Genomic DNA, 18,426 nt, shown 5'->3' with positions numbered 1-18,426 from the left:
GCACAGTGCCTCCTCTACCCCTGCACAGTGCCTCCAGTGCCACCTCTCCTGCACAGTGCCACCTTACCCCTGCACAGTGCCACCTCTCCCCCTGCACAGTGCCACCTCTCCCCCTGCACAGTGCCACCTCTCCCCCTGCACAGTGCCTCCAACGCCACCTCTCCCCCTGCACAGTGCCTCCAGTGCCACCTCTCCCCCTGCACAGTGCCTCCAGTGCCACCTCTCCCCCAGCACAGTGCCTCCAGTGCCACCTCTCCCCCAGCACAGTGCCTCCAGTGCCACCTCTCCCCCAGCACAGTGCCACCTCTCCCCCAGCACAGTGCCACCTCTCCCCCAGCACAGTGCCACCTCTCCCCCTGCACAGTGCCACCTCTCCCCCTGCACAGTGCCACCTCTCCCCCTGCACAGTGCCACCTCTCCCCCTGCACAGTGCCACCTCTCCCCCTGCACAGTGCCACCTCTCCCCCTGCACAGTGCCACCTCTCCCCCTGCACAGTGCCACCTCTCCCCCTGCACAGTGCCACCTCTCCCCCTGCACAGTGCCACCTCTCCCCCTGCACAGTGCCACCTCTCCCCCTGCACAGTGCCACCTCTCCCCCTGCACAGTGCCACCTCTCCCCCTGCACAGTGCCACCTCTCCCCCTGCACAGTGCCACCTCTCTCCTGCACAGTGCCACCTCTCTCCTGCACAGTGCCACCTCTCTGCTGCACAGTGCCACCTCTCTCCTGCACAGTGCCACCTCTCTCCTGCACAGTGCCACCTCTCTCCTGCACAGTGCCACCTCTCTCCTGCACAGTGCCCCCTCTCCTTCAGTACTCTGTGCCTCCATTACCAGTCACCAAACATGTGCTGCCCTGTCCCTATGCCACATCACACAGCAGCGAACACAGTGCCCGCGCAGCACACAGCAGACATTACCGGGGCATGTACCTGTCCGGCGGCTCTCATCTCATCTCATCTGGAGGGGATGGTGACCGTTCGCTCTCTTTTCCCCGCTCTCTCTCCAACCGTCAGTAGGAACACAGCTGTTCTCGTCTCCATGACAACACCGCTCCCGACTGACCAATCCCAGCGTTCAAGGGGTGTGGTCAAGTTAGTATACACACGTGACGCTACCAAACTTCCGTCAACTTATTGGGTCCGGGCTCTGCATATACGTTCTCCTCCGTTCACCACTGGAGCGAACGCCTTCCGGCCACAAACTGTTAAACCACGTCATAAATACATGTCGTGTTGGTATGTGTTATGACGTGATTTACCGGTTTGTGGCCGGAAGGGGTTCGCTTTGCCCACAAGCAAGATGGCCGCTAAACAACTAAATCACGTGACACCTGCAGCTCGTTACTGAACATCCAACTTCCGGCTACGCATGCGCAATATTTCCACTGCCTGGGTACGTATGGAAGCTGGGGCAGGGGCAGGGTATAATTTAGTAACCTAGATTGATAGAAGACTCGTCTGTCAGGCGCAGTCATTATCTAGGGCGACTGTGGACATGTTTTAGGGACAAAAGTCCTTTCTGAGCCCACAAGGACGTCATCTAGGATTCCCAAACCCTATAGAAAAGCTCCATAAGTAGTTGCACTGCTCTTACTGTAAAGAACCCAGGGTTTTCCTGTTCTGGACTCCAGGCCAATAGCTGGGATTCTTCACTGACACGTTGTAACAAGCCTAAAGCAGGGGTGCACAACGTTTCCCGGTTGGGGGCCACATTGCCAGACTAAACCAATGACGAGGGCCGCAATTAAAATTTAAAGGTGTAATAACAACTGAAATATTGTACTTATGGCATATTGAACACACATTATATACCAGTAATGTCTAGTTACACTTCCAGGACTCCCCTCTAATGGGAGAAATACATGAAAAATACATGTGAGCAGCAACAAGACATAGGCATACATGTCTGTTACCAGATGGTTGGGGCCGCACAGAATGGTATCAAGGGCCGCATGTGGCCCCCGGGCCGCAGGTTGTGCACCCCTGGCCTAAAGCCTCTGGCTGTAAAGAAAGAATATTTCCATTCACTGACAACAAGCCATCTCTCCAATCATTCTCCGCCTGGACATGGCGCCCCCTCACTAGGCCTCCCGTTCTGTAGAATGGTGCAGAAGTGGGACTCTATCTGTCCGAAATCTAAATGTCTGAGGTGGAACTACCCCTTTAAGTTTTAAACAAAGACCAGACTACCCGTTTAAAGGGATTGTCTACTTGTATGTGGTGTGCAGTGGAACTGACCCTAGAATGGGGAGACTGATGCATTTATTTAAAGGGGTTTTCCGGTAGGTAATTATATATGAAGGTAGCTGTCATTTCATAATATACTTTTATTATCTTTATTGCTCCTATCTCCCGGTCTGGGCTGTGGTCACATGACCGTGTCCATGCAGCTCTTTCTTATTTCCTGTGATGTCATGTCTATGGGCGGGGCAGTGATAGGGGAGTGTCTATGTAACTAGATGGGTGGGAGGAGCTATACACTAGCTGGGCGTTAGGGGGCGGTGCTGGAGCAGAGAAAGGAGAAGTGCATCATGGGTTTGGTTGGATACAGCAACAGGAAGTGCTACATACAGGACGGAGAAGAACCGCATGATGAAAACGGGTCAGGAAGGTCCAAACTGAAAAAAAAATATAAAATCAACACATCACTATTTTTCTTTTCCAGATTTTTATTCTGTTTTTTGCGGATCCGTGTTTCCGCAAAAACCTTCTGTTATTAATTGTACATCTGCATCCGTTCAGTTTTTCTTCCAAAAAACGGAAGGAGGAATATATGTGCTGCCCCATAGAAATGAATGGGTCCGCAATTAATTGCAGACGTGTGAATGGACCCTAAGGGCTCATGCACACAACAGTATTTTGCGTTCAGTATACTGGCCGTTTTTTTTGTTCAGTATGCGGTACATATACTGAACCATTCATTTCAATGGTTCAGCAAAAAAAACTGAAGTGTCTCCGTGTGCATTCCGTTTCAGTATTTCCGTACCATGAAAAGATAGAACATGTCCTATTCTTGTCCGCAAATCACGGTGCTTGGCTCCATTCAAGTCATTGGGTCCCAAAAAAAACGGAACACATACAGAAATGCGTCCGTATGTCTTCCGTATCCGTTCCGTTTTTGCTGAACCATCTATTGAAAATGTTATGCCCAGCCCAATTTTTTCTATGTAATTACTGTATATGGCATACGGAAAAACGGAAATGAAATGGAAACACAACGGAAACAAAAAACGGAACAACGGATTCTTAAAAAACAGACCGCAAAACCCTGAAAAAGCCATTCGGTCGTGTGCATGTCACAACCAGACAGCTGAGAAGCTCTGACAGAGGCCTTTCAGAACCTCCTCCTTGAGTTTCTTTGTTGTGCTGTTCAGTTCCTCATCTCGTTAGCCTCTCTCAGCTGTCATGGAGTTGGACTGATTGCATCCCTTTAAATTCCTCCCCATAATGCATTACTGGGCGGCTTATACTTCTTCCTGGAGTGTGTGCGCATGCTGATCTTGTTTTCCTGTCTGCTACAAAGTTAAGTGCTGAACGTTTATCTGTTATTTTCTGTTTGCTGGATCCCAGGTGACCCTGACTCCCTCCGTGTCTGGAGTAGGGAGCCGGTGGTCGTGTCCCCTCACTATTGTAGGGTGTTCAGGGGTTATATAGTCGAGGTACGTGGATATGCAACCTTCCACCTCTGGGATCTTTGCATAGGCTGAGCAGCCAGGGAAAGTCTCAGGTCTTGTGCAGGGGTCTCCCTCTTGGTTCCTTAGCTTTGGATCCACTCAGTCATATATGCATGTTGCTTTGTCTTGTTTCCTGTACACCGTCCGTGACAGTGCATGAGCCCTAAAGCTGGATATCCTATGAAAAAGTGATTTAAAAGTGAAATGAATCTGTTGCTCTCGCCCCCATCCCCCACCACTCCTTCCTTTTAATCTGTGGTATTTTGCTGGGCTTGCAGGGACCATGGCGTTGAGGGCCTGTGGTCTGATCATCTTCAGAAGAATCGCAGAGGCGTCTGTAAGTGATATTGAGTTCCTTCTCCTTCAGACGTCCTATGGAATACATCACTGGACCCCTCCCAAAGGTAAGACCTTTACCTGGGTCTCCCTTAAAGAGGACCTTTCACTACAATAAAAAATCTAAACTAAGCATACAGACATGGAAAGCGGCGCCCAGGGAACTGGGCGCCGCTCTCCGTGTCTGTATGCTTAGTTTAGATTTTTTTATTGTAGTGAAAAGTCAGAAAGAGGAGGCGCCACTTGCGCCCGACACCTGCAGGGCCTTATTGCTCAAAGTGAACTTTGGTTTGGTCATAAATCTGCTTCTCTCAGAAGTTCATTCCAAAGAGGAGAGCAGGTCTGGAAATTGAGCTGTCAGATAGTCGGTCTGATGGAATTATCACAGAATGGTATTCTGCAGCTGCCCTACACTGTGAAACACAAAAGCTGCAGATGCCAAACAAAGCAAAAATTTCAATAAAGACCTATTACAAAAATATTTTTTAGGCCAAAATACATCTAAATTATTCAAAAGTTGTCTCCAAAGGTGTCCATAGCCTTTAAGGGTTGTCACAGGTTCCCGATTTATTAGCCTGGATGAAGAGCTGCCAACAAAAGGCAGTTCTGGCTCAGGCAGACCCAGCTCATCCATAGAACTGACCATCAGCTAACCAGCGACCTGCCCGAATCTGAGAAGGGACCATCTTGATGACTAGGGCCCATCAGATATACATCTTAGTATAAAGTTGGTTTCTGTAGTCCATGGGGGACTAGGAAAGGTGCCACGGTGAGTAAAAAGAAAAACATAAACCAAGTTTGTGGCCATTTTGTTTTGTCCAGGCCATGTTGACCCCGGAGAAGATGACATGACCACAGCGTTACGTGAGACAGAGGAGGAGGCCGGACTGCAGCCCGGCCAGTTCCATATTATGGATGGCTTCAGGAAGGAATTAAATTACGAGGTCAACAACAAGCCAAAGACAGTCATCTACTGGCTGGGCGAACTAAAAGATCGGAACGCGCAGGTGAAGCTCTCGAATGAGCACCAGGATTATCGCTGGCTGCGGCTGCAGGAGGCGTGTAGCCACGTCGGCTACCAGGACATGCAGAATACACTAAATGAGGCTTATCAGTTCCTGCAGGGACCGACCAAACCTTGATGCTGCATTAATAGTCTTACCTCAACTGCTCCTGTTTTTTGTCTTGTATTTTTACACTAATGTAACAATAAAAAGAGGGAGAAGAAGAATCCGCCCATTGTAATATCTGGTTATTGTAAAAGCTGCTTTTCAAAACTTTAACACTTTTGGGGTCAAAGAAATGTAGGGTCCCAGCGTGATCGGCGATGGGGAGTGGTCCAGTCAGTGAGAACAGGGGTCCTTTGTCTCCCCTTATGAATGGCGCAGTGGTCGACCATGTGCACTGTGGCTGCATTCATCTCTATAGGACTGCTAAAGGGTTTATCCCACGGAAAATATTCTACAGTTTTCCCACCAGCCCCTGGATCTGAATGCTTGTGTAACTGCATGTAATGTATTCAGTTTTTCACTGAAATCTATCTCTATAGCGCCACCTGCTGTTTGCTTTTTTCTAATTTTTCTGTCCAGCTCCCTGAAATAGAAGCACATGCTCCGTTCCATCCTTTAACTGCCACTAGCTGTAGCGGACAGGACACGCCTTCTAAGGTGCCAGCTTGAAATAAATCTAGCAGCAGAATTGGAGCAATGACTGGAGAGATCTCCGGACCCATGTGACGTACAGGGGTGGTTCTAGCTTTGTGAGGTAGGTAGATTGTATATGTCTGATTTTCATTTTTTTTTATTAATCGTGGTATAACCCCTTTAAAGAAAAGACAAGTGTAGTACTCTGCCTGTGCAGCGCAAATGCTCAGCCACACAGGACCCCCATTCACCCCTTGATTGTATTATGAAGTTTAAAACGTGGCACAACCCCTTTAAAGGGCGGCATATCACCAGGACTGATTGGTGGGCGTCTGACAGCCAGTTAAACGGGTTTTTCCGGCATTTTCATATCGATGGCCTATCCTCAGCAGCGGTATGAGGAGGCTGCGGTGCTCCGTTCTTAGGCCTCTTCCCAGGCGATGTGATTTCTCATTCATCGGACACATGGACTAGGCGCAGCTCAGTCCCTTTCACTTGAATGCAATATCAAACCCAGCCACTATCAAATGGACAGCGCTGTGCTTGCAAGGATGCTGCGGTGCTCACCGAAGCTTCCGCGGCTTCCTCAAGCAGCTGATCAGCCGGGGTGTCGCGAATTGGACCCCATGCTGATTTCATATTGATGACCTACCCTGAGGATAGGCCTTCACCATGAAAATCCCAGAAAACCCCTTAAAAGGGGTTATGCAATATCATAAACAGCCCCCCATGTGCATCATGGGTGACGCTAGGGAGGCTCATCCCCGCCTGCCATTGGCTGCTCCCCCCGACACCGGATGTTTTTATCTGTGTACAGGGAAAAGCGGTGGTGCGGGAGCGGGGTAAGTATATTCCCTGTGAGGGGCCCGGCACATGGGGGGGCTGTTTATTCTATTGGATATCCAGATTTTCCTGTAAGCCAATGCTCCTGGCCACTCACTGTGCAGGGAGCTACAACCAGCCCCATTCACTTGAATGAGCCTCTGTCCCTTCATTCTCATGATCGAGGTTGGACCCCCTGATGATGATGATGTTATGGCATTCCCAAGTTAGATGCTGTAACATTATAAGTTGGGACATACCCCTTCAAACTTTTTTTTTGCTTTTTTTAATGATTTACTGTCTCTTCGGAAAAAAACTGTTAGACGTGCCGTGTAGTAGAAGAGTTTTTATAGGGGTTGTCCAGGATGGCTGCTTTTTACAAAAAACAGCGCCACATTTGTCCAGACATTGTGTGTGTTATTACTGCTCAGCGCCATTCACTTCAGTGGAGATGAGATGCAATACCAGACACAACCTGTAGGTAGGTGTGGCGCTGTTTCTGGAAGAAAGCAGCCATGTTTTTGTATTCAGACATTTTTTGTTAGTTTTAAAAAGTCGTTGTCTACTTTGCATTGATAAGCATATTGGTGCCCTGTGCCCATCATTGGGAGCGTTTGAAGTGATGTAGGCTGTGGCGCTATACCCATATATCATGCAGTCATGTGACCGTAATGCTTTCTTATGGCCACAGACTTTCCATTGCGTGCACTGGTTGCATATTTCAGCAATAAGTCCCCATTATCTTGTATGGTACTTATTATTTTATTTTAGAGGGGTTGTCCTTTAAAATAAAAAACAAACCAGTACTTGGATGTGAATACTTTTGTAATTGTATTGAATTAAAAATTTAGCATGGCCACTGAGTCATTCAATAAAATGTATGTGTATAGCTCCACCTACTGTCTGCTCTTTTCCTTACTTCTCTGTCCACATCAGTAGCATCACTAAGGTGGACGCACATGCTCAGTTTCATTCTTCAACTGTCATCAGCTGTTTCTCCTGTAAGAAGCTGTGACAGATACAGGACGAGAGCTGCAGCAGGACACCCCCTGAGCTGCAGTAGAAAGAACATGCCCTTTGAGCTGTGATAGGGAGAGAGCAGCAGCAGGAAGGACACCCCCACCACCTGAGCTGCCACCATGAAATAAATCTAGCAGAAGAGTTGGAGCAATGAATGGGGAGATCTCTGGATCCATGTGAGGCACAGGTCTGCTTCTAGCTTTATTAGAAAAAGATTGTCATGTACTAGATTATTTCTGACTTTAATTTTTTTACGTTAAGAGTGAAAAAAACCCTCTAAGCTTAATGTCTTAAAGGGATTGTCTCATCACAGACAGTGGGGGTTGGGACCTGCACCTATATCGAGAACGGAGCCCCAAAAGTGGTGGAGAGCGCACTGCGCATGCGCAGCCGCCCTCCATTAATTTTCTATGGGGCCGCTGGCTGAGCTATTTCCGTCGAGCCCATAGAAGTAAATGGGGGCGGTAGCCGGTCATGTGCGGTGCGCTGCCATTCACTTCCATGGGGAGCGCGCTTGGTGGTGGCCGGAAAGGAGTCCTCCAGCCACCACTTTGCGGGGCTCTGTTCCCGATATAGGTGCGGGTCACAGTGGTGGGACCCGCACCTATAAGACAATAGGGGCATATCCTAGCGATATGCCCCCATTGTCTGTGATGAGACAACCCCTTTAAGACCTGAAAGATCCCTTAAAATGATCCCAGGAAAAAATGAACCCGAGCAGGCGGATATTTCTCTCTTTCATGTCTTATCCTGTCTCGACGTATCACTATACACAGTTCTCAAATATCACGTTAAAAATGGCAATGCACCATCTGTTATCAGCGGATTATTCCAGGACTCCCAGTGAATGTAACCGCAGCAAGCATCGGGGGAGGGGAGAGGGTTAGGTGTCCTCCACCAAAGACGCCCTATTCCCAGAGACTTTTAAAAAATGATGTACAAAATTCAGATATCCAGGCTCGCTCATCTACTTGCTGCCTGGGATTATTACACTGTACAATGCTTAGAATATTCACATTATTCATTATCTGAACAAGTTTACAGGATTTATCCCTCTGATAAGAATCAAACCATGTTAAGAGAGTTTTGTTCATCCTGAGCCGCCTGATTTAGAAGTAGAAATACAGAACTATAGTGAGCACTGACACACGGGCAGAGTCAGGGGTTCGTTCATACAGCATTCTTTTTATGCGTGGATTTCAGAGCATATTTTGCCCTAAAATCCGCCTCTCAATAACTATTACCCTATATTGGTGGGGGTCCCCACCAATCACGAGAACAGTGACTCCATACCCCTTGGAGGTCCCTGAAGTGAATGGAGCAGAGGGTCGAGGATGCACACTGCCCCTCTATTCATCTCTATGGGAGTTCCGCAGTCAGATGAGTATATCTCTCAGGTATTTCTGGAACCCCCATAGAGATTAATGGAGTGGCAGTCCACATGTCTGACTTGCTGTTTCGGGGTGCGCTGAAGGGTATGGAATCAACATTCTTGTGATCGGTGGGGATCCCAGTTGTAGCATCCCTGCCAGTCTAATGGTTATCTTTTGTATAGGGGGATAACTTTTAACAACCGGAATACCCCTTTAAAGGTGTATTCCCATCTCAGACAATGGGGGCATATGGCATGCACGACCACCCTCCATTCATTTCTATGGGGCTGCTGGAAAAAAAAAAAGCCAGCGCTCAGCTATTTTCAGCAACCCCATAGAAATGAATGGAGGGCGGCTGCTCATGCGCGGTGCCCCCTCCTTCACTTTGCCGGCTCAGTTTACGAGATAGGTGCGGGTCCCAGAGGTGGGACCTGCACCTGTCAGACATATATGCCCCCATTGTCTGAGATGGAAATACCCCTTTAAGTAAAAAAAAAAATTAAATAAAAGAGAGTGATTTTGGATATTTATGCTAAAATCACTGGTTCCTCAAGGGTTAAATATTGAGTTTGATATTAAATGCCTTGTGAACTAGCAGGTTATATGGGAATCGGATTAGGTGTGGCGCTCATTATATTTTTCCTGATGAATAATATCATGGAGTGACTTAATTATGGGATTAAGAAAATCATTTCCACAGTTAAGTGAACGTTTACTCTATGGTTCACGATCGTCTTTGAGGATTGTTTGATATTGTATGAGATACGCCGTATGCGAAAGCTATCCAGTTGCTTTATATTATGTATTAATTATGTAAGCGTATTAAGCTGCACACACCCTGGAAGAAGGAGGAGAAGCCGAAATCTGGGTCGGGTGGTTTCAGTGTTCCATGTTTTTAATCATGATAAGCACTAAAGGGGGTCAGAAATACGCCTAAGGCTACTTTCACACTTGCGTTGTTAATTCCGGTATTGAGATCTAGCAGAGGCTCTCAATACCAGAATTAAAGGGGTTATCCGATCTTAGACAATGGGGGCATATCACTAGGATATGCCCCCATTGTCTGATAGGTGCGGGTTCCCATCGGTGAACGCTGTGGCTGGAGGACCCCATATTTCCCGGGGTCCGTCCACCACCAAGCGCTAATCCCCGCCTCTCCCATAGAAGTGAATAGGAGCGTTCCACGCATGCGCGGCCCATGCTCCCACTCATTTCTATGGGGCGGACGGCAATAGCCGAGCCAGCGCTCAGCTATTTTCAGCGGCCCTATAGAAATGAATCGAGGGCGGCTGCGCATGTGCAGTGCGCTCTCCTTCACTTTCGGGGCTCCGTTCTCGATATAGGTGCGGGTACCACCAGTGGGACCCGCACCTATAAGACAATGGGGGCATATCCTAGCGATATGCCCCCATTGTCTGAGATGAGACAACCCCTTTAATCAGATCCGTTTTTATTCAACACATCAGGATGCATCCGTTCCGTTAGGATGCGGTTGTGTGAAATACTAAATACATTGTAAGTCAATGGGTGGTGGATCCAGTTTTTTAGGCTTCATAAAAAAGCGGATCCGTCACTATTGACTTACATTGTTTTCAGTGCTGGATCCGTCTTTTTCTGTTTTTATGACCGGACACAAAACCGCAGCTTGAAGACATCCCGATGCATCCTAAACGGATCTCTTTCCATACAGAATGCATGAGGACTAAACGGAAACGTTTTTTCCCGGTATTGAGAACCTCTGCCGGATCTCAATACCGGAAAACAACAACGCAAGTGTGAAAGTAGCCTACATTAGGCATTGTTCATTAGTTTTGAACAATGTCAGCTCACGCACCTTTCCACCCTCCCCTAAGAAGATAGTGGAACAGAGGTAAGGACAGAATTAAATGTGTAAGAAGAAGCATCTAAGCTGCATATCAGCACACACTTGGCTGACACGTTTCTGATCTGTACCATCCTCAAGCATTGCTGCAATGAGTATGGACATGCCATGCGTTTGCTGGGTTACTGATGTGATACTTTGATGCTTTAAATTTAATAAAGAAGACATTTTTTAGAAGTTATTTCTATTTTCTAGATCATGTATTGAAAAGTTACTTGATTTCTGGATTAGTTCATGTCACATTCACCATAATTCTTTATAGTTTCTGGAGGCCAAAGATGCTGTATATATATTGTATTATACTTATTTATATACTAAACACATATGGGGTCATTTATGAAACTGGTGTAACCAATCAGATTCCACCTTTCATTTTCCAAAGGGGCAGTCAAAAATGAAAGGTGGAATCTGATTGGTTGCTATGGGAAACTAAGCCAGTTCTACTCTATATCAGTTTGATAAATGGCCCCAATACTGTATACTCTCAAGAGTTTGGGTGGAGGAGGCTTTCTTCTGCTGAAGAGCTGGGAGATATATCCATGTAGAGTTCTTTTGCCATAAGACAATCAGTTTTAAGAATACATTTTACAGGTCTTCAGTTTAGTATGAAGCCTTGTTGAGGCCAATTTTTGAATGGTCCCACAAGCCTTGGATGGTTAAACAGAGGCTTAGATTGTTAGGCCTCAAGTACACGACCATAGCAGGTCCGTGCCTGTATTGCAGCCCGCAAACAGCGGGTCTGCAACATACGGGCATCGGCCGTGTGCACACTGTATCACAGATTCGGACCCTATTCACTTGAATAGATCCGCAATCCGAAACAGAAGCACAGATCGGAAGTCCACAGAAGCACTACAAAGTGCTTCTGTGAGTTTCTGTCCGTGTCTCCTCACAGCAAAAAAGTGCTGCATGCAATACTTTTTTGTGATGCGGACTGTCGGATGCTGATTCCTGGCGCCATTCAAGTGAATGGATCCACAGGCGGTGCCCGTGTATTATGGACTGCAATTTTCTGTCTGCAGTACGGGCATGGCTGGTTGTGTGCATGAGGCCTAACTCTGTGCAGTAAATACAGAAGGCTGGTCATATATTGGTTGGAAGGTCAGGAATTTAATAGTAATGCAACCCATAAAAGGTCTAGTAGAACCACAGATTATTGTTCTTCCAACATCCGAATACAGGTTTATTATTTGGGAAGACGAAAAACCTATTGGTCTAATGGAGACATAGATTGTTCTTACTCCAACCACCGAAGATGTAATGATGGTATAATATCTGTTTGGAAATGTAATGATTGTTCGAGATCAAGAAGAGACATAGATGTTGTAACTTTAAGTACTATAGACAGATGGTCACATATTAGAAGGACCGAAATCTCATGGTCACGATTTGGAGACAGATTGTTGTTACTGCAACCAATATATCTACAGGTGGACAGTCATAAATTGGTTGACAAGTTAGGATTCTACTGGTCCTACAACCGCTGGAAGGTCTAGAAAAGACATAGATTATTGGGACTTCATCTACTACAACCTACTAAAAATGAGAGGATAGTTATTTATTGGTTGGGAAGACTGAAATCTAATGATCATGCAACCCTTGGAAGTGTAGAGGAGACATCTATTGTTGTTGTGTCACAACTACACAGGAAATCAGAGTAGTCATGTTTTGGCCAGGGAGGAATCATGGATGGGCATAGTTTGGTCATGATGACACATATTTTCATATAAGACTAGCTTTTCATTTTCTTTTCACTGATGATCATACAGAGGAGTGATGGTACCATCCTTCCACTCAATTAGGATCTCTCCATGTCTCAGTGTAGGTGCACTGGAATCTGGACCCGGATAGTCAGACTGGTCAAGCTTGGCAGTTAAAGGGGATTGCTCATAGGAAGAACCAAATTTATGGTGAGGTTTGACGTGGCTTGGCAATGCGGATAAAAGTTTCCGTTTCCTGTAAGGTAAAATATTTATAGAATTTTTAAAATATCCTGTACAACCCTTACAGCAGGCTATTCATTTGGACTTACTTGTTGACACGGACATTCAGTACAAGTATGATGACCCCCAGTATAAATGTGAAGGGGCTTAAGACCAACATGGCTGTTCTCCATCCACTACCTATGGGAACAAGAAGAATATCAAATAAATAAATCTTAAATTATAGTCCAATTTCAGTGCTGAGTTTCAAATTTTCCACCTATTTACTATTTACATCATAAGGAAAAAATTATTATGGGATAATCTAAAACATTACTTACCATCTTCCTCCAAGACGTAGATCTTTTCAGTCAACCTCTCCCAGGAACTGGCAAACTGCTCATCACCTATAATAGTGTTAATTAATAAAACCACATGTGGACTTTAACTGTCAGATTCCTGCTAATATTACAAAGGGTTCCCCTGGTCCTCAGCAACCAGTTCCAGTATTTTGGACTCCCTAAATGCTCCCATATGCTATCCAGGCCTTGCATTGTCAAGGAGGTGTGGTCCTCAACAGGGAGTGGTGCGGAGCTTCCACATAGATTGGACAGCATCTCCTCTGTGGTTCACTCCCTCTCACCTCCTTGACAATGCATGGCCCGCATAGCATACAGGGAACCCAAAATACCAGCAAAAAATCTGGTTCTGTAGAGTGGTGGCTATAGCCAGGTCTAGTTTTTAAAAACCGTGACAGGTTCTCTATAGCCTAGTGATGGGTACTACCTTAAAGGGGTTGTCGCACTTCAGCAAATAGTATGTATCATGTAGGGAAAGTTAATATAAGGCACTTACTAATGTATTGTGATTGTCCATATTGCCTCCTTTGCTGGCTAGACTCATTTTACCATCACATTATACACTGCTCGTTTCCATGGTCACGACCACCCTGAAATCCGTCAGCGGTGGTCATGCTTGCACACTATAGAAAAAGCACTGGCCTCTCTGGTGGCCAGGACCATAGGAGCGCACATTGGCTGGCAATTTTTTTTATGGTGTGCAAGCACAACCACCACTGATGGATTGCAGGGTGGCCGTAACCATGGAAACGAGCAGTGTATAACATGATGGAAAAATGAAACCAGCCAGCAATGGAAGCAAAATGGATCATAACAATACATTAGTAAGTGTCTTGTATTAACTTTCTCTACATGATAAATGCCACTTGCTGAAGTGAGACACAACCCCTTTAATGAGAAATTCCATGCTAAACGTTTTTATCAGCGTTCAAGTATAGGTGGTAATAGCCAACATACTGGTTGTTTGGACTTACCAGAGTCTGTAGTGTAAGCCTGTCCAGGGATGTGTGTGGCGGCGGTGGTGGTCCACTCACTCATGTATGGTAGATGGGGTGAAGATTTTATTCCATCTATTATGTTGCCGGATTTCGCTTTCAAAACATAAAGACATGAAATCGTTTAATATAATGACCTTGGAAGGTTGAAGTTCTGGTCCCATCAGGGCAGCCATTGTCCATATGGCCTATTAGGGCATGCAGATGTGATATGGCACTCCCCATTATGTGTCAAAACGGAAACGGGTCTCTGGCAGACTCAACTTGTCCATCCATGCATTACATGGGCGGCCATTTATTTGCAACTGCTGCACAGGTTCCCCCACTGATAGCTAATGGAGAAACCCAGACGATCAGCTGCCTCATCATCTAATGAGTGGATGTGTTCTCATAGCTGCTCATTTTAAAGACTATGGGGGTGATTCTAATAATGATATTTATATAACAAGTGATTTAATGAGACTAGCGTCCTCTATATCGGTCTTTATATCCCTTTCTCTTCCGAAAGATGCACACCTCATCATAAATTGGGTGCATCCTCCAGCAGCCCGTGCACCAGATTTCACTCATTTATGGTACAAAACTTGTGTATATGATGAAAAATGTGCCAATGGTCCCACATACTTTTCGGAAAGTAGCAACGGTGACCTAAAAATGGCAATTGCGACCAAATTTAGTTGCCATGGCTTTTAAAAAATTTGTAGTATACCGTATGTCTTTTCTTTTTATACAAGAAAACTGGGGTATGGAGTAGATAAATCTCCCCTTTGCGCTTCTTGCGGTCACTGTTACAGTATGGTTTCTACAGTATAGCAGCTCCTCGTCGTTATCTTCAGGACATATTTTTTTCCCACCAGGAAGGTTGTAGGTTAAGGACCTTTCTCAAAGCTGGAGTCAGTTGGGTCCAGACATTTGAGTAACCGTGCATACACAATCCAGCCAGCTGGAAACAGTCACATAAACTCCGCTGACAATTTAAAGGGGTTCTGCAAGACTGGGAACCTCTTAATATTGCAGGACAGGGTGCAGGGATTAAAAAAGACTCATTCATCAACGCTCTGGTTCCAGTGCTGTGCTCCCTTCTCCTCCACTGTTAGTCCCCAATCAATGGCCACAGCAGTGGCAGTGGTCTACTGCCATGCTTGCACACATCACCTCTGAGGCCACTGATTGGCTAGCAGTGGTGACCTGTGTAGACCAGAAACGGACAGTATAGGAAAGTGCTTATCTATACCGTGGGCCCTACAGAAGAATATATGTATGTTTTATTGCGTGAGGGCCTGTGGGTGGCATATGCCATATAGTAGAACACACAAAACACTTTGGTTGTCTAAAGGTAAAGATAACAAAATTAGGCATATTATTTGTATGCATGTATGACACCTGATAATGCAGACATGGCTACCATAAGCCTTTTCTCCTCTTACATTCGTAAGGTACAGTTGTCACTTCCTCTGGATCTCTCTTGGTACTTTGCTCGAGATGAGATATTGGTGTGAAGTTCCTCGGAGGGTGACTCTCTCCACACACCGGTGAGTCCTGCAGCATTTTCCATTTGCTGAACTTATCCATTCTGCTTGACATGGACACCTTTTTGGTCCCTTGCTTGGCAGACAAATGTAAGTTGTGACCATAGAGTGTAAGATAACCCATCTGGTCGCACATCCAGACCTGGTTCCTTCTGCCCTCACAAGGTGCTATCTTCAGCATATAATGGTTGTGGGATTTCATCACTGTTAGGCACTTGTTACTGAGAACATTGATGATGAAGTTGGTGCCCAGGTCCCAGGACCAATACTGATGATGGGAATTAACTTTACACTTGGCCAGCGAGACTCTACCAGTGTCTTCCGCGGCATGGATACACTTCTCCAACTGGATGTTTCTTATCATGAAATTCTGAGCCTTGGTGACTGTGGATTAAAAAAAAAATGTATACGATAAATACAATGTGTCACATCTCAGCCAATATCTCATCCACAGTATTTTCTTCATAAAAACTATAATACTTATTGCCCACGTTGACTTCTGCATCTTGTTTCTAAGGGGCATTGCACAGCCATATTTTCAGTCCATGTTTCATCCACAGATTCCAGATTGGATCTGGACATCTAATTTGGGGCAGATTTTATAAAAAAAAAAATATCTGATAAAACACAGATCAATTGTTTTTCAGAAATCAGTGGGACATATTTAAGAAACTTTGTAATATATATAGTCGTATTGGTTGCCCCTCCTCTGCCTGCAGGCTCTCTGTAAAGAAATCTCCTCAGTCACCATAAATACATCTAGTGTAAAACTGTCCATAGTAGACAGGCAAGAGGAGGGAGGGATATGGCTGCCTATTCTCACTCAGTATTTCAGTGAAAAAACATGCTAGAGAGAAGAACGTCCGACTGACTCAGCAGCAGCTCTTAAAAGGGAGAATGCATGTACAGGGAAGAAAAAATATTTAAAAAAAATATACAGGTTAGGGTACTTTCACACTAGCGTTTTTCTTTTCCAGGACTGAGGTCCGTCAAAAGGGCTCAATGCCGGAACTGATCAGGTATATCCCCATGCATTCTGAATGGAGAGTAATCCGTTCAGGACGTCTTCAATTCAGTCGTTCTGACTGATCAGGCAAAAGATAAAACCGTAGCATGCTACGGTTTTATCTCTGGCTAAAAAAACTGAAGACTTGACAGAATGCCGGCATTTTCCCCCATAGGAATGTATTAGTGTATTCAAAATACCGGAATGCCGGACGCGCAGACCGGTAAAAATGACAAGCGGAGAGACGGATCCGTTCTTGCAATGCATTTGTGAGACGGATCTGGATGCGTCTCACAAATGCTTTCAGTCACACCCAGATCGGCGGATCCGGCAGGCAGTTCCGGCGACGGAACTGCTTGCCGGATCACACTGCCGCAAGTGTGAAAGTAGCCTTACATAGACTTTTCTGAGACATTTCTGGCTGCAGTGGAAAAATGAACAATCTGCGGGATGCTTGCGCTGTTACGGCTTTTCTTTCTGACCTTTTCCCCTTTGAGTGCAGCAGGATTGAAATCTGCAGTAACACATGAAGGTTTTGCTGCAGATTTGAAGAAAGATCCAAGAAGAAACTTTCCATCGCATGTGGACTCAACCCTTTGCCTTTTAAGTTCTCCAGGATTCTTCTTATTATTACTACTATGTAACAATACTCTATGCCTGCAGTGAGGAGAAGCGTCCTCACATACAATATAGATGGTAGCTTCATAGTCATTGCAATGTTTGTACAGACACCGCTTACAGGCGGTTTGGTGACTAATGAGGCTGGACTTTCTTTGTTGATGATATTTTACTGTGACTATAAAGTATTACATCCGCCCTCTGCTGAATGTTTTATGACAATGCTCCGCCACTGATATTAAAATGTGTAACGATGTTCCGACATGCACAGTTTATAGACAGTTTGGCGACAAAGGCTGAGCCTTTGTTGATGGCACATTTCTCTCAATGTATAGTTAAATATTCACAATGTGGTGTTCATGTTATAAGAATCCTCTGTCACGGATGTTATAATGTCCTGTTGAATGCTCTGTGGTATTAGACGGCTTTGGAATTGATATTAAGAAAAATTGGCCAATACTCAAAAAAGCATATCCCAACATAGAAGAGTTCCGTCAGCCACCACTTACATGCTACAAGAGGCCCCAGAACATTAGGGATAAACTCGTCAGAGCAGATATAGGAAGTTTCATCAGATTGCCAAAAGAAATGTTCCTTAAAAGCCAAAGACGAGGAACATTCCCCTGTCTCCACTGCGCAGAATGCTCGAGTGTAATTAGGGGTGAATATGTCACTCACCTGCATACCGGACGACTATACCCCATTAAAGGATTCTTTACGTGCGATTCCAGTTTTGTGGTGTACCTGCTGAAATGTCCATGTGGTCTCGCATATGTAGGTGAGACCACACAACATGTCCGTGACCGCATAAGTAAGCATAAATCCAGACTCGGACACGTGTTGTTACCCATTCCACTCCACTTTATTGAAAAGAAACACCAGATTTCGCAATTGCGATTTCAAATATTGGAACAGACTGATCCCCCCCAGACGTGGCGGTAATCAGACTTTACTTCTGAAGCAAAGGGAAGCTCACTGGATCCATAAACATGGGACTTTATCACCAAATGGTCTTAATCGTGAATGTGACTTCTTTATAGATGCATAAAGTTTATTTATGATATTTGGATACTAACTCGTTCTTCATCTCTCTTCCAGGCCCGCTGACACGCTTATCACATCTGGTGAGGGTGAGCAATACCTTCCTTCCCCCTTCCCCTTTTTTCCCCCCTGCCTTCTGTCCCCTCTTTTTCCCCAATCCTTCCAGGGTAATCTTAGTACCGGGTTTCATCATCCTATATGTACC

General features: G+C 45.5%; 3 protein-coding genes across 6 annotated transcripts in view; 1 reads left to right on the top strand and 2 right to left on the bottom strand.

The window, feature by feature from the left end:
- KIF24 (kinesin family member 24) overlaps positions 1-1,156 on the bottom strand; it is a 41,581-nt gene extending 40,425 nt beyond the window's left edge. For 2 of the 4 annotated variants that reach the window (XM_044276269.1, XM_044276272.1), the window contains exon 1: positions 932-1,156. The gene's annotated coding sequence lies outside the window, so the exon portion shown is untranslated. Of the gene's footprint in view, positions 1-919 lie in introns of all 4 variants that reach the window. The other 2 variants (XM_044276271.1, XM_044276270.1) reach the window with 2 other exon arrangements.
- Positions 1,157-1,222: 66 nt separating this feature from the next.
- On the top strand, positions 1,223-5,242 carry NUDT2 (nudix hydrolase 2). Its single transcript, XM_044276278.1, has 3 exons — positions 1,223-1,394; positions 3,954-4,079; positions 4,834-5,242. Exons 2-3 carry the CDS (start codon positions 3,959-3,961, stop codon positions 5,151-5,153), a joined length of 441 nt encoding a protein of 146 aa, XP_044132213.1. The 5' UTR covers positions 1,223-1,394; positions 3,954-3,958; the 3' UTR covers positions 5,154-5,242.
- A 6,597-nt stretch (positions 5,243-11,839) lies between these two features.
- LOC122924817 overlaps positions 11,840-18,426 on the bottom strand; it is a 55,371-nt gene continuing 48,784 nt past the window's right edge. Inside the window, exons 3-7 of the mRNA XM_044276274.1 lie at positions 15,455-15,940; positions 14,007-14,123; positions 13,015-13,080; positions 12,784-12,874; positions 11,840-12,707 (exon numbers count right to left, since the gene is read on the bottom strand). Of these exons, the coding sequence (XP_044132209.1) occupies positions 12,503-12,707; positions 12,784-12,874; positions 13,015-13,080; positions 14,007-14,123; positions 15,455-15,940 (965 nt within the window). The 3' untranslated portion in view covers positions 11,840-12,502. The remainder of the gene's footprint in view (positions 12,708-12,783; positions 12,875-13,014; positions 13,081-14,006; positions 14,124-15,454; positions 15,941-18,426) is intronic.

Source organism: Bufo gargarizans, chromosome 1, assembly GCF_014858855.1.
Source record: "Bufo gargarizans isolate SCDJY-AF-19 chromosome 1, ASM1485885v1, whole genome shotgun sequence".
NCBI classification, from domain to species: Eukaryota; Metazoa; Chordata; class Amphibia; order Anura; family Bufonidae; genus Bufo; species Bufo gargarizans.
The sequence above is the reverse complement of the archived record's forward strand: the minus strand, read 5'-3'. Positions and strand labels throughout refer to the sequence as shown.